Source organism: Mustela erminea, chromosome 19, assembly GCF_009829155.1.
Source record: "Mustela erminea isolate mMusErm1 chromosome 19, mMusErm1.Pri, whole genome shotgun sequence".
NCBI lineage: Eukaryota > Metazoa > Chordata > Mammalia > Carnivora > Mustelidae > Mustela > Mustela erminea.
In genome coordinates, this window is record NC_045632.1 from 7,640,700 (window position 1) to 7,657,003 (window position 16,304).

Here is a 16,304-nt window from a genome sequence, read left to right on the forward strand (position 1 = left end):
AAGAATTCTTGAGATGTTTTATGGTGCAACATAGTAAGTTTATTCAAGTAGCATGAGATAGGACCCAAAGGCAAAAGAGCTTCATTTTGGCTGTTTGAAGCTGGTGGCTATATGCTCAGTGCTCAAGACAGAGGGGTCATGTAGGGAGGATTAGATCACAAATGCATTTTTTTTTCTATAAAGATCTTATTTATTTCTCAGGGAGAGAGAGAGAGAGAGAAAGCTATTGGAGAGGAGCACAGGGAGAAGGACAACCAGACTCCATTCTGAACCCAGGCCACATGGGGCATGGGGTAATGGATCCAAGGACCCTGTGATCATGACCTGAGCAGAAATCAAGTCAGATGCTCCACCCACTGAGCCACCCAGGTGCACCCATCATAAATGTTTTTTCAAATTTCTACTCATAAAACTACTACCATATTTCTCTTGTGCTTATCGCTCAGTTTGGCATTAACTGTGGTTGAGATGTACAGGAAGTCATGAGACCCTTTAAGATTGTACCAACCACCACAGGTTTGATCCTTATCAAAACTATTCAGGCTATCCATAAGGTTAAATGTAAACATTTTTCTGCTTCTATCTCTCATCATTTCACCAATGACCAATTTTTAGTCCTTTAATCTTTAAGGTTGTTGAAAGGTGAGGGCTCATTTTCTATAATTTCTTCAGGGTGACAGGGTTATAGACATGTCTCTAGATCTGGGCCAAAATTTGTCACTATCTGTCCCTACATGTTACTATTACAGAAGGCCATTCTTGTCGAGTCCAGAGGGGACATTGGGATGAATTTGTTTTGTGTAGTAAGCATCATCTGTTTGGTTGGGTGAAAGAGACTGGAACTGTTTGCCTATGCCTCAAGGATAGGAGGGAACAAAGCAAAAGACAGTGCCTGGGGGGCTCAGTTGGTTAAACGACTGCCTTCAGCTTGGGTCATGATCCTGGAGTCCCAGGATGGAGTCCCACATTGGGCTCTCTGCTCAGTAGGGAGTCTGCTTCTCCCTCTGACCCTCTCCCCTCTCAGTCCCTCTCTCTCTCTCTCATGCTCTCCAACAAATAAATAAAATCTTTAAAAAAGAGAGAGAGAACACATTACAGTTGTTATTATAATGAAAAATGAGAAGACACTTTAGGGTGACCATAATCCACATCTACACCAGGAATTTAATCAGTCAATAAGTGAATAAGTGACCGTGGAGGGAGAAAGAGACAAATCAAGAAACAGAGACTGAACCAGAGAGAACAACCTGAGGGTTGCCAAAGGGAAGATGAGTTGGGGGAAGGCATAAATAGGGAGGGTAAATCAGGATCTTTCCTGATGAGCTCTGGGTGATGTATGGAGTTGCTGAATCCTTATATTATACACTCGAAACTAAGAAACATTGTGTGTTAACTGAGTGGAATTTAAATAAAATCTTAAAAAATCAAAAAAAAAAAAGAAAGAAAGAAAGAAAGAAAAGAAAAGAGGGGAAATCCATGAAAATAGTGATGCATCTTTCTAATACCAACAGCCATAAGTAGAGAGTATTAGTTCATGTGGTTCAAATAAAGAAAACTTCCCAGATATCAGGAGTGGTTAGCTAACTCTTTCCTCAAGGGCATAGAAGGGTACATTGACATTTCTTGGTAATTATTGCAGGCCTGAAAATTGTGGAAATTAGTACACCTACATCATTAGATCAGAACAAGAATGCTTCTTTAATGCTTACTATCTGTATTTTGAACAACGATCCCACAGTGAATTTGAAATGCTTATCTTAATCTATGTGTGATTGGAATATATTTAAATGAATAGAATATAATGCTTTTTAGTATGTTAATGCTATATGTAATGAATGAGGTATTATCTGGCCACCAATAATTAACTACCTCACCTTATTTAAGATTGTAGATAACAGACAGTATCTACCACCATTTGGTAACACACTGACATGATACAACTAGTAATCTGTTTTCTTTGTGGCATCAGACTTTACATGATGTATAGTTATATTTCCCACAATTTATCTGTCACATCATTTTCTCCTCCTTGGAACTCTTGGGACATCAAGATGGACATATTACAGATTATATCAAGGGTATTATTCATGATGTAGGTAAATTCCTCCATGATGGTGCTACTTGGCATCCATTTTGTGTACTTAGTTGGTTTGTAGGGGACACAAGACCTTCTCACTGGCACATCCCCTAAACCAGACCCAGCAGAGTCACAAGTTAATACAATTTCTCAAATGGCACCTCAACCACTGCTCTTATGAATGACCATCTCCCGTAGCACCTTAGACATTCCTCTTGTGCACACTTCAGAGAAGATCCCCACAAAGATTACCTAAATCTATTTTGGTGCCAATGGCTCAATCTGTACTTCCAAGGTACTCCACCCATGGATTCAGCCCCATATCTTAATGGAATGGTTCTTTTGATGTTGAAATGAAGGGAATATACACTCTTATTCTGGCTGAAATAATAGACTATGGTCTACTTCCAAGATCACACTGGGGTAAAGTCAAGACCTTCCCTTTCCATTGACTAGGAATGATAAGGCTTGAGAGTCCCCCCTGCTGACACCTCCTGACTCCATTTTAGTCAGGGCTCCATTGACTGCTAACTCAGTCACCATTTGACCAACATCTCAACATTTCCTTCACTTTTTCAGTCGATGGCAGCAAACATTCTAATCTTTACTTTGATGATGGTAACCTTTTTTTTTTCTTTAAATTCCATGTGACTTCATACCTTTTCTTTTCTATTTTTTTTTTTCCTCTATGGGGCTTATTTCAATAAACTGAATATCCTCCATTCTGTGTGGGGCAATCCCAGGCTGCTCCATGATGGGTCACTTTGGCAGAAAGACTTTTTTGACTTAAAAACCAATCAAAATCCAGCAGATGCAGCAAAAGTCTTTTCCACCCACCTCACTACCTAAAAAGAATTTAGAGAGAGAACCTACCCTAGGATGACAGCTATCACCATAGGTAACTACATTATGATACAACCAGGTTTGAGAAACAGGGAGGAAACTAATTAGGCTTGTTTGAGGAAAGTTCTCTATAGCCTATTGTTTCTGAGTGGCCCAGAGAATATTGCTTATCAAGTATTTCTCTTTTTCTTCTTCCTGTGAATTGCATTTCTTTCCTTGGAGTTCCCAGACTTCTACCTTGTTCTTTTTCCTCATTCTTCTCTTTTCCTCATATACCTTACTTTGTCAGTCTTTGCAACTTTTCTGTCTGTGTGGAGTCTCCATATGTATGGTTTAATTTTGATTTTTCGGTTTATCTCATGCCAATTTGATTTTTAGTCAACAGAGAGAACGTTCTCTTACGGTCCAGTTCATGCTTTTGTATAACCTTCAACCAATATTTAGCTCCTATTTTATACAATCAGTGTTAAGGAAGAAAAAGAAACAGAAAGACAGGGCTCAGCGTCTATGTTCTCAGAGAAAATAGGAGACACTTAGTACCACATCCTCAAAGTACCACATCAGAGGGTTAGTGAGGATTAACTCACTGACATGTTCCTAACACAACACCATGGATCCCACGTGTGTGTACCCAGTAAAAGCTTAAGAAATATTGCATTAATGTTGTATGCACATTATTTTCCAAATACAGACTTTCTCAGACTATAGCTATTCTAACATACATCTAATTCGCTGACCTATACTCTACCTTATAGCTTGTCTAAATATAGCTTCTTTGAGATTTCAACAGACCTCTGATGTGAGGGCAACCAGGATCACAATGTTTCCACAGGCAACTGTGGCTTCTAGAGTGGCTTCTAGTCCATTATCATCAGTCCTAGGACTCCAGGTGGGAGAAGTATTAAGCTACTGTCCCACATTCCACTGGCCCCTCCAGTATCCTGTGCCAGATTCTACATGAACTGGTAAATATCACAGGTCCTCTGTGTGTATGAGACAAGAACAACAACAAATATTTCACAAACATTGTAGTCTTTGGATCTTGTTCTGATATACTCTGTGAAGAACACTAGATTTACTCTGCACAGAATTCAGATGTACCACAGATGCTTTGTGTGTAGGCCTCATTATGGTTGCCATTCTGTGCATGCAAAAGCTGAGGGGCCAACACTTTCACAGAAACAATATCACACATAGATCGTCTCTGAGATAACAGAAACGACCCCAAGCATGCTTGTCCTTGGGGGCACCTTTGTAACTTTTTATACCCTCTCTGCCATCATTGTTATTTTTCTCTTTTTCATTAGACTATGTGGGGGAAGTAAACAACTCAGCCTTAATCAATGCATGTTTCCCAAATGCCAGCCCTTTTCTAAACAGTGTTTGCCAGAGTTTCATGTATGTACAAATCAGTTGGGATTTCCATTAGAAACTGATTCGGTGGCTCCATACTCATATTTCCTGAATCACGAGGTCTGGATGAAACACATTAATTTTTTTTTTTTTAGGTTTTTTTTGAAGATTTTATTTACTCATGTTCTAACTCTCACTTGCTCACTCTGTCTCAAATAAATAAACAAAATCTCTAAGAAAGGGATACCTGGGTACTTCAATTGGTTAAGCAATTGACTTTGGCTCAGGTCATGGTCCCAGGGTCCTGAGATTGAGCCCCACATCGGACTCCCTGTTCAGTGGGGAGCTGCATCTCCCTCTCCTGCTCTGCCTGCATGTGCTCTCATGCTCTATCAAATAAATTAATAAAAATCTTTTAAAACAAAAGAAACCTTTTTAAAAAAGATTTTATTTAATTTATTTGAGAGAGAGCACATGCATGCATGTGTGTACACCAGTTGGGGAGGGGCAGAGGGAGTGGGAAAAGCAGACTCCCCACAGAGCATGGAGCCACACATGGTCTTGAGCCCAGGACTCTGACATCATGGCCTGTCCTGAAGTCAGACAGTTAACCAAATGAGCTACTCAAGCATCCCTAATTTGTATTTTTAACAACCATGGAAGTCACTGTTCACAGACTGCATTTCCTGTAGCACTGAGCTAGAAAAAGCAGAGTACACCTGAATCCCTTATACCTCACCATCCTGTGTCAACACAAATACTGCCATTCCCAGTGAAGATTACTAGCACCTCCAATAAAGATAATTTCTACTGATCTCCTTACTGGGACTCAGTAATGCAGTGGTGTGTGAGGAAGGCTGTTTGCGATAAATAGTATGTGCTCATGCATAAAAAGAATGTTTATTGAGCAGCTACTATATGCTCCAGGTATATGATGTCTGGGTGTGTGACTACAGGATGCACTGGGCCCAGGACACTGGGCTGGGACTCTTACAGACATTATATAAATTAATCTTTCTAAAGCCCTGGGAATTGGCTTCCTTATACTCATTTATTTCCAGGAGGATTTGGATGCTGGCATACCACCCTGGGAGTAGAATTTCCTTCTTTCTTATACACTATCAGTAATCTTAAAAGTAATGTTGGACGTGATGGCACATATAGAGAGAGCAGACTGGGAGAGAGAAAGAGTGGATTAGAGGCTCTGAGGGAAATTGGATGCATCAATCATTTGCATTCGTGTACTTAGTTTTAATGTATAGACTATGACTGGACATCCCAGGAATGGAAGGTGGGATGGTAAGTGTCATCTTGGAAGTATTGTTTTAACTAGAAAGGCAAAACTGACCACCAAATTGTAAGTATTGTATTCTCTTTTATCTGAGTCTGAACCTCAGGACAGTGGGAATGCCAGCTCGGGCCCCTCAGGAGAGGTAACCACCAGAAACTCTATTCTCAGAGCTGTTCTGAGAAGGAAGGAGCAGGGATTGGCAGTGGAGCCATGGAGAGCAGTTTTGTGGTCTGAGGTCATTTTCCACAGAATCTGAACTGACAAATCTCTGTTAGGCGCTGGCAGTCACCTTTAGCCAGAGGGACTATTCCCAATGGAAATTCTTGGGCAACTGAGCTCTGTGTTTACAATATTAGGGCCTAAAATAGGAAACAGAAATCTAGGGGTGACAAAGGTCCACTGGAGAGGTGGGAATGATGGGCGCCTTATGCATTCACATTGCACAGAGTGATGGTGGATATCCAGCCCCTGATCCCCACCTGCTCTGGGGTCCTCTGAATTATGGCAGGTGCCTGACTCAGGACCTTGAAGGGTTCAGCTCATTCCCTATCTGTGCCTTTGTGATGTGTTGATACCGTGACAGGCAGAAACCAGAGAGGCTATCAAAAACTCTGGGTGTAATAACAATGTTGGTCAGCTGACAGACTGGTCTGTCCATAGACTCAGGCCCCAGCTTGCCTGAACTGTGAACTCAGATGTCCTGGCTTGGTTGAGATGATACTGGAGGTGGGTCCTCTGAGACCTGAGTAGGTGAAGGGAGGAGCACTTGACTGCAGGTTTGGCCTTGAGAGGAGCTGTGTGTGTCACAAGTCCTTTGTGTGCATGGGCAGCATTTGGTGGAAACTTCTCTGCCCAGGAGCAGTGAGAAGCCATTACCAAGGGTGAAGGATGGGGAAACTGAGGATAGAGTCACACTGCTGTGTCATGCACATGTGCAAAAATGGGCAGAGCAGGACAGGGAAACATGTAACATTGAGTCCTCTTGCAACATGGGCAAGATGTTTAGGCCACTTGAAGGTCTGAATTGCAGTGGGCTTGGCTGGGTTTTCTGTTTAGGGTCCAACAAGGTCAAAATCAAGATTTTATGAGGGACTGGACTTTCTATGCAGCCTCTAGCAGGGACTCTACCTCCAGGGTTATTTCTTGTTGATAACATTCATCTCCTCCTGTTGACACATGCCTTCTCCAATGTCACCCCTTGTCCACAGTATCCCCAAAGAAGAGAGAAAATATTGACTCTCATGGTTGACTCACAATTTTACCTGTGGTCCTTTACTGTATATTCCATTGAAAAGCTTCCTGAGTGTTTTATAAACGTAAGGTTATTGCCTCATGGGCTGAAATTAGAAACTGTTGACAATTGTGAATCAAATGCAAATCAGGGAATTAATGAGGAGGAGACGGAATTAGTGACCTCCAGTAGAACTCCTGGAACTCCATCACACCTGCTCCACCCCTCTCCACCCTCTACCTCTAACCCCCATGGGGGCCTGAATCTCTCATGACCTGCAGATATCCAGGAACCCTAGCACTGTCCCTCCAAATGACCCTTCTAGGCTTTCTCATGCTCTTCCTCATTCATCTTGTGCATTTTAGACCTAGAAACCAATAAACCCTTCTTCACCTCATTCTAGAACCCACAGTCCAAACTCCCCTCCATTGTCCCTGAATCCTCCATTGTTTCCTCCTCCTCCTTTATCATTTATCGCCCTCCCGCCACAACATCATTTTAACAACTTCAGACCAGTTATTGTGCCTTTTATGTCTACTGCATAAAGGCAGGACTCCTTTCTCAGGAGTCCTCAGTTTCCCCATGACCCCACACCCATTATACCGAACCCTACACTCCTGACTTTCCCATGGGCCCTTGAGCCTACTGATGCCCACTGCTCTCACAGCTGTGAAGATCCCCTCCACCCACATTAAATACCTCTGTCTGTTATGTTCCTTAGGCATCAGCCTTTTTCCCGGCACTCATCTCTGGTTAGAGCACGAACACCTCAGGCCTCCATTCACCAGCAACTATCCCTCTTCCACCGCTATGCTCTTTAATCCTTCCTAGGCAATAAGGTTGGCATGCCTTTTACCCAACCTCGCTTTTTAACTCCTTTTTGCTAATCAGTTCATCACCCATTATTCTCTTCTTTCCCAAGGTTTCCTTCACCCTCTTATTCCCACAACACACATATGCCTCATATCCTAAATATCCCTGCATACTACTCCCCAAACCTTAAAACTTGTAGTGCACTTTAACCCCTCCATGACATTTAAGTCCCCAGTGCCTTTCTGCCCTGTTGTGGGTTACATCATGTGCCTCAGATAAATATGCTCATCTTAATCCCCAGTACTGTAATTGTAATCCTGTTGGGCAATAGGATGTTTGCAGACGTAAAGCTAAAATGAGTTCATATGGGTTCAGGTAAACCTGAATTCAATGACTGCTGTCCTAATGAGAAGAGGGAAGGTTAGGCACACACAGAACACTGTGAGATGATGAGGAAAAAGACAGAGGTGCATCTACTAGCCGAGGAAGATCAAGAATAGCTGGCAGTCCCCAGGAGTTAGAAAGAGGAAAGACTCAATTCTTGAAATGAAGTGTAGCTCTGCCAACAGCTTGACTCCAAGAACCTAAGAGCTCTCAGATGTGAGACAGAATTTTTGGAGTTGTTTAGCCACTCAGTTGTGCTAATTTGTTACAGCAGCCCTAGAAATCTAACACAGGTCCTGTCTTCCCTTCTCCTGTGGCTCTGTTACCCTAAGCCCCCAGACTCTGTGCACTCCATTTATTCCCATGCCCCTCATTTTTATCCCACTGTATCACTCCTTGTCTTCCTGCCACACACCTTGACCTTAAGTGGCACTGCTCCTTATTCTTTCCATGGCACATGTTGTGAATATGGTCCCTGTGGAGTTTTTCTGAGTTGGAAGGAGTATACAGAGTAGAAAGAGCCTTGGTTTTCAGGCATCCAGAGTACCATCCTTGACCCCGTTTTTCCATATACAAACACTTCCTGGAGATACACTCTCTCATGTGAATAAATGAGATTTATGAGCCCCAGAATGTTTCTATGAGCTTATGTCATTGGAAGGCTGTTTCATTATGAGTGTGTGCTGCTGGAGGAATCTGTAAGTGTTGTCTCTGCTTCTGCACGGGTACCTGTGAACGTGGGACTCAATGTGTGAGTAGGGAAGGGACTGTGTTTGAGTATATGTGATCATGTATTTGAATGTCTGAGTGTGTAGACGTGGTAACTGTATGTATAGAATGTGCATTGCCCCCAGTTATGGCTCTAACCCATCCCCTCGTGATTGCGGTTGCTTTGGGAAGGAGATGGGTCAGATGTGGATTGATTTCCTTGAAATATCAAAGGATTGTGTCAGTTTTCATACTTGTTCAATAATTAGGAAATGAATGCTTATTACAAAATTGAAAAAGTAAGAACCATGGTAACCATTCAGTGCTCAGTGCTCTTCAATTAGAAATGATGTCACTGGGCGCCTGGGTGGCTCAGTGGGTTAAACCGCTGCCTTCGGCTCAGGTCATGATCTCAGGGTCCTGGGATCAAGTCCCGCATCAGGCTCTTTGCTCAGCGGGGAGCCTGCTTCCTCCTCTCTCTCTCTGCCTGCCTCTCTGCCTACTTGTGATCTCTCTCTGTCAAATAAATAAATAAAATCTTTTAAAAAAAATGACGTCACTGATATTTTTTTAAATAGTGCAATCTGCTTATTAAACGTTCTTTTCCTGGTCTCTTTGTTGTAAGAAGCTCTTTTAAAACATCTGTGGTCTTCATGGATTTTGTTCTCTTTAGAATTGTTATTAATCTTGGGATCAATATTGTGAGATTCTATTTTCCTGCCAAGTGTCGTTAATCTTTACTTTGCAAACTGATTTTCACTCATGCAAATTAACTTAATAGAAATTACTATTAGAAGGGCTGGGTGGCTCAGTTAAGCATCTGCCTTTGGCTCACCTCAGGGTACCAGGGTCCTGGGATGGAGTCCCACACCAGGATCCCTGCTCAGCAGGGAGTCTACTTCTCCCCTCCTTCTTCCTCTCCCTTAGCTGGTGCTAACTCTCTCTCTCTGACAAATACATAAATAAAATCTTAAGGAAAAAAATGAAATTATTGTCATTTCATTTTAATTCTTCCATCACTAAATCTATCAAGTTCTTTGATTGCTTTTTTCTGCTTATGAATTAGGCACAACTTCATGGTCTGAAGATTAAGGAGGAGCTGAAATTACATTTCCAGAATTTCTCAGGGAAACATAACATCCAGTGAAATCCTCAAGCTTGGTGCCCATCCCTCATGGGTCAGACTTGAGCATGTTCTTCTGTCTCTCATATAACAGCGTTTTTGCTCTCCAGGGATGTTGAAAAAGAAACACTTTTAACAGTATTAACGCTGGTTGCAAGTGTATGACCTCATAACAGAAACTTACAATTGGTAATTGGAAACTGAGAAAATTATTTTTAAAAATATTCTCACCTACAGGGGTGCCTGGGTGGCAGTCAGTTAAGTGTCTGCCTTTGGCTCAGGTCATGATCCCAGGGTCCTGGGATTGAGCCCTGCATTGGGCTCCCTGCTCAGTGGGAAGCCTGCTTCTCTCTCTCCCACTCACCCTGCTTGTGTTCTCTCTCTCGCTCTCTCTCTCTCTCTGTGAAATAAATAAATAAATAAATAAATCTTTAAAAAAATCTCACTTCCACCAACCACCAAACTCACATTTAAACAGGATCATAGGGACGTCAGGGTGGCTCATTTGGTTAAGCTGCTGCCTTCTGCTCAGGTCATGATCCCCGTGTCCTGGGATCCAGTCCCACATTGGGCTCCTTGCTCAGTGGGGAGCCTGCTTCTCTCTCTGCCTCTGCCTGCTTGTGCTCGCTCTCTCTCACTCTCTGACAAATAAATCAGTAAATAAAATATTTTTTCCAAAAATAAACAGGATCATAAATGTATTATTATGTATCCCATATATATATATATATATATATATATATACAATTTTGTCTTTATTATATATATCATTATATATATTCTATGTCATCTTATACATATATAAATGAAATGTATATAATTTATATATTTATAAATATATGTAAATATTTAGAAAATGACATAGATCAGTAGGTCGAAGTGAGCTATTTTCTTGAATGCTTAATATCCTGAATCAGCTTACAATGTGATTACAGAGAGCGGTATTAACATAATTCTGAAGAGAAGAAGAATATCCTTTATGTGTATTTATCATCTACTCCAAATTGACTGACTACTTCATTATAAACTTGTTCACACTGAAGACTAGGCTGGTGAACCACTAAAAGTCATAATACCAATATGGTTAATTGATACAATCCCTAAATAAAGGAAAAGAATTACCTTTTCTAGATCCCCCCAATTATGCCTTTATCCAAGACTGTGTGTATATAAACTTTTCATGTACACTGGATAAAAGGCTAGCAAGTACATCTTTTTTGCCCTCCACATTTAAGTTCATAGGTGCCCATTTTCACACGAATTTAAATATACTAAGGTTCCTCCAAAACTTCGCATTTTCAAATGAATACCATCTCACCAGGATCCATTGTGCAAGGCTTCTAAGTGACCATTTCTCTGCGGCTTCAAACAGAATTTGCCATCCAGCTGGACCACAGCCTATTATTCCATGGGTCCATAGTCTTCTTCCATTTCTTGAATGACCATCTCATATGTGCATCCTTGTGGATAACACTGTCCTAAATTCCCATTTGTCACATTGAAATTTACACACTCTAATATATGTCAATAATCTGCTGTTTGTTTTAGCACCTAACAATTCATTAGCACATAGACTCTGACTGAACTTTTCCACTGTAAACATTAATCATTTGATTTCTACAAGGCCACGATAAATTCATGGCTTTTCCTTTACAAATGCTACTATAGGTTACTTTTAATTATTGGGACAAAGCTCAGTCTGTCTTGGTCACTGCTTGCCTGTACTGTGTTGAATAATAGAGCTTAGGACTGTGGGAGATGAATGAATGTAAACATTTTAACATTGTTAAAACATAGAATTTACATCTCTAATTATATTAAGGGACTTGAATTCCTTATCCAGCCACAACAGAGCCCAGATAGACTGGAGTCATTGCTCATGAGAAGAAATGGACAGACAGGTGGAAAACATGCAGCAGATAGTGCAGAGATGTTCCCCATCAAAAAGTTGGGGTTAGGAACAAGAGCACTGCACCCCTGAAGACAGAGGCAAGGGTGTTCAATGATACAAAGGTGCCCAGCATGACAAGGATGTTCTGGGTGACTGTGGTCTGCTGGGAGGGTCTGGGGAAAACCCAATTTCTACAAATGTGCTGGACCCCTGCTTCTTTTGCCTGGGCAGCATGGAAAGCAGGGAGCCACTGGCCCAGATCATGAGCCCCAAAGGTGAAACACCACGGAGTAACAGCCATGTGCAAATCTTGGCACTGAGTTCTTCTTGAAATGTAGCAGAACAGTGTCCAAAATCTTCTTCTTCATGATGGGTTTACTACTCAAATTGCCAGCCACACACATAGGAAAAATCACATTGATTAGTGTATATAGCACCCAATAAAGGAACACACTGAACTCAATGTACTCAGGAGATTTCACTTGGAGTTCTGCCCACCTGAAGTTCCAGGGACTGAGCATGATCACCTGAAAGACACTCGGGAGGCAGGCGGTGCCAAGAGACACACCCCTGCCCACGCTGTGAAGCTAGAACACAGTTTGTATTCAAAATCATTGAGGGACGCCTGGGTGGCTCAGTGGGTTAAAGCCTCTGTCTTTGGCTCGAGTCATGATTTCAGGGTCCTGGGATCAAGCTCCGCATCAGGCTCTCTGAGAGCCTGCTTCCCCCTCTCTCTCTGCCTCCTTGTGATCTCTGTCTGTCAAGTAAATAAATAAAATCTTAAAAAAAAATCTTTGAGAATGTCTTTTGGTGCCAAGCCTGCCATTGCCTGCCTGACTCCTTTAGAAAAATGTAAGTAAGAAGTGCCTATGGTCACGTGTTTGAGAATCACATCTGTGGACCTTACCTGTGCCCAAGGGAGTGAAAAAGAAGGTATAATGATGAAGAAGAAAGAACTTCAGGTTTCCAACTATACCCTGTAATAAAAAAATGTTACGCCTGTTGTCAAGTGTTTACAGGCTATCCTACTGGCTTCCAGATGACTGTGGTTCATCTTTGTTGCCTGAGATCCATGGAAATATGAGGCAGGCATTCAATGGAGCATAGCAGCTGCAAGTCAATAGGTAGCAGTTCTTACTAGTTCCTACTCAAAGAAAATTACAAAAATATACTTCCTTTTCTTAAAAGGCTTCCAATGTTCAACCATAATACCCTTGAAATTGGAATGTGCATGGAACACTGAAAAGAACAATGTACATGTGTTACTTTTTTTTTAATTTATTTTTTTCATGCGTTACTTTTTAAAAATCTTCATGACTCTGTAATATGGGCCCATACAGAGATTTAATTTGTAGAGGAAAATGATACAGACACACAATTTTAAAAACTTAAAAAAATTTTAAATCTGAAAAAAAAATTTAGCCAGTTTTTAAAGTTTTAGAATTTTTTTTTTTTTTGTATCCACACATGGGTAATTTATTTATTTATTTATTTATTTTTTATAATTTTTATTTTTTTTTATTTCCAGCATAACAGTATTCATTATTTTTGCACCACACCCCGTGCTCCATGCAATCCGTGCCCTCTATAATACCCACCACCTGGTACCCCAACCTCCCACCCCCCGTCCCTTCAAAACCCTCAGATTGTTTTTCAGAGTCCATAGTCTCTCATGGTTCACCTCCCCTTCCAATTTCCCCCAACTCCCTTCTCCACTCTAAGTCCCCATGTCCTCCATGCTATTTGTTATGCTCCACAAATAAGTGAAACCATATGATAATTGACTCTCTCTGCTTGACTTATTTCACTCAGCATAATCTCTTCCAGTCCCGTCCATGTTGCTACAAAAGTTGGGTATTCATCCTTTCTGATGGAGGCATAATACTCTATCCCCAGGGGTACAGGTCTGTGAATCACCAGGTTTACACACTTCACAGCACTCACCAAAGCACATACCCTCCCCAATGTCCATAATCCCACCCCCTTCTCCCAAACCCCCTCCCCCCAGCAACCCTCAGTTTGTTTTGTGAGATTAAGAGTCACTTATGGTTTGTCTCTCTCCCAATCCCATCTTGTTTCATTTATTCTTCTCCTACCCACTTAAGCCCCCATGTTGCATCACCACTTCCTCATATCAGGGAGATCATATGATAGTTGTCTTTCTCTGCTTGACTTATTTCGCTAAGCATGATACGCTCTATCTTTTTCAAAGAAATGGAACAAATAATGCTAAAATTTATATGGAACCAGAAAAGACCTCGAATAGCCAAAGGGATATTGAAAAAGAAAGCCAACGTTGGTGGCATCACAATTCCGGACTTCAAGCTCTATTACAAAGCTGTCGTCATCAAGACAGCATGGTACTGGCACAAAAACAGACACATAGATCAATGGAACAGAATAGAGAGCCCAGAAATAGACCCTCAACTCTATGGTCAACTAATCTTCGACAAAGCAGGAAAGAATGTCCAATGGCAAAAAGACAGCCTCTTCAATAAATGGTGCTGGGAAAATTGGACAGCCACATGCAGAAAAATGAAATTGGACCATTTCCTTACACCACACACAAAAATAGACTCAAAATGGATGAAGGACCTCAATGTGCGAAAGGAATCCATCAAGTTTTAGAATTTTAAACTTCACATATTTATATGTGAAAATGCACATACAGCTTACGGACAGAGTGCTGTATTGTAGCAGACAGTGCTTTAACTATTGTGCTGCAGGAATAAATCCTGATGGCTGGGTTTTCAACTAATTTAGATCTCTGCTTAGCTTTGTCTCTTATACCTTGACATTTTAAATTCATATTTTTTTACTTTGTTTTCACAATATTCTTAGGTATAAATACTCTACAGGTCGGTATGAAGTATGAAGAAATCTTGGGGTTTTTATTATGTTAGATGAACTATTGCAGTATAATAGGAAAAGGAATCTGCCCCAGGACAACTTGGATTTCCTGAGAACAGAATGACTTATTAGACAAACTCATCTGTGTGTGTGCCAGTGTCCAAGCACGATGTGAGATATCATAGTACGTCCAGAGTATTTGCGTTATGAAACAATCCATGTGATGCCGCCACTGTGAAACGTCAACCTTTGACCCAGTTTTGGGTAGAAATGAAGTTATTGGTATTATCAGACCACCTTTTTCTCCATTCACACCAGTGTAAAATGAAACTGTTATCGATACAGTGAGATGTGTGAAGTCTTGTGCGTGGTGGAAAGTTGGGGGAAATGCATGCTGAGCTTGCGCTTGGTACTAAAATCTTTTTTAAAGAAGAGAAAATATCACAAAGTGCATTTGAGCCAAACAGCTGCTCTGTGAAACCCACGATGTGAGGCTTTTTTGAATACCTCTTACTTCCTTACATCAACGGTCTCTTGATAATCATCAGAAAACGGATATTAGAGTAGGGATGGTTTCAAAGTCTCCCTTACACGCATCCTGGCCCATAGTTAGAGAAAAATATTTCTATTTTTGAAACTTTCACTCAGAGGCTGTTCTTTTTACAACTTGAAACCCTTTACCTCTCTTCCTCTGAGGTGTCCTTCACAGTGGGCTTCTTCTCATTGACTGGTTTCCTTACTTGCTTGTTCTACTGAAGGCTGACTCCCTGAATATTTCTCCCGTATCACAGAATCTTGTGTCGGTTCTCACTTCTTTGTCTTAGGGCTGTGTATATGCCCTGAACAATTCTCACCATGAAGGAATGACCTAAAGATCGAGAAGGTTAGCTTTGGGGGTGTTTCAGTTTTGACACCAAGATTCCTTTTGGAGTTGGCAGTCAGGTTCTGGATATCAAAGAGGAGGGACAGCCTGTAGCGCTTAGTAAGCATAGGATATTGGGCTACTCGGTTTAGACTGGGATTAAAGAAAATGCAATGTAATCCAGATGGGGTCAATGACCCCAGTAAAGGGCAAAGTCCTGAAAAATGCAGAGTACTTAGCTCCGCCAGAATTTAAAAAACTCACTAGAGGATGAACAAGAGCATTGCTGAATTCTGAATACCAAAAAAAAAGTGTTATAGGGAATGGAATAAATCATTTCATACCCTGACATCAGTTCTTACTGACACTGCCTTTAAAATCCTATGACAGGAGCACCTGGGTGGCACAGTGGTTTAAGCCTCTGCCTTCAGCTCAGGTCATGGTCTCAGGGTCCTGGGATTCAGTCCTACATCAGGCTCTCTGCTCAGCAGGGAGCCTGGGTCCTTCTCTCTCTCTGCCTGCCTCTCTGCCTACTTGTAATCTTTGTCTGTCAAATAAATAAGTAAAATCTTTTTTTTAATATTCTATTTATTTATTTGAGAGAGAGACAGTGAGAGAGAGAATGAGCGAGGAGAAGGTCATAGAGAGAAGCAGACTCCCCATGGAGCTGGGAGCCCCTTGCGGGACTCGATCCCAGGACTCCAGGATCATGACCTGAGCTGAAAGCAGTCGCCTAACCAACTGAGCCACCCAGGTGCCCCAATAAGTAAATTCTTAAAAAAAAAAAAAAAAAAGATTTAGAAAAAAGAAAAGAAAGAAAAATAAGGTTCAGGGCACCTGAATGGCTCCTTGGGTTAAGCATCTGCCTTCAGCTCAGG

General features: G+C 41.4%; 1 protein-coding gene across 1 annotated transcript in view; it reads right to left on the reverse strand.

The window, feature by feature from the left end:
* The window catches only part of LOC116580062 (zinc finger protein 626-like), a 41,309-nt gene that overhangs the window by 19,004 nt on the left and 6,001 nt on the right, over positions 1-16,304 (reverse strand). The window contains 1 exon segment of the mRNA XM_032326095.1: positions 12,622-12,691. Within this exon segment, the coding sequence (XP_032181986.1) occupies positions 12,622-12,691 (70 nt within the window).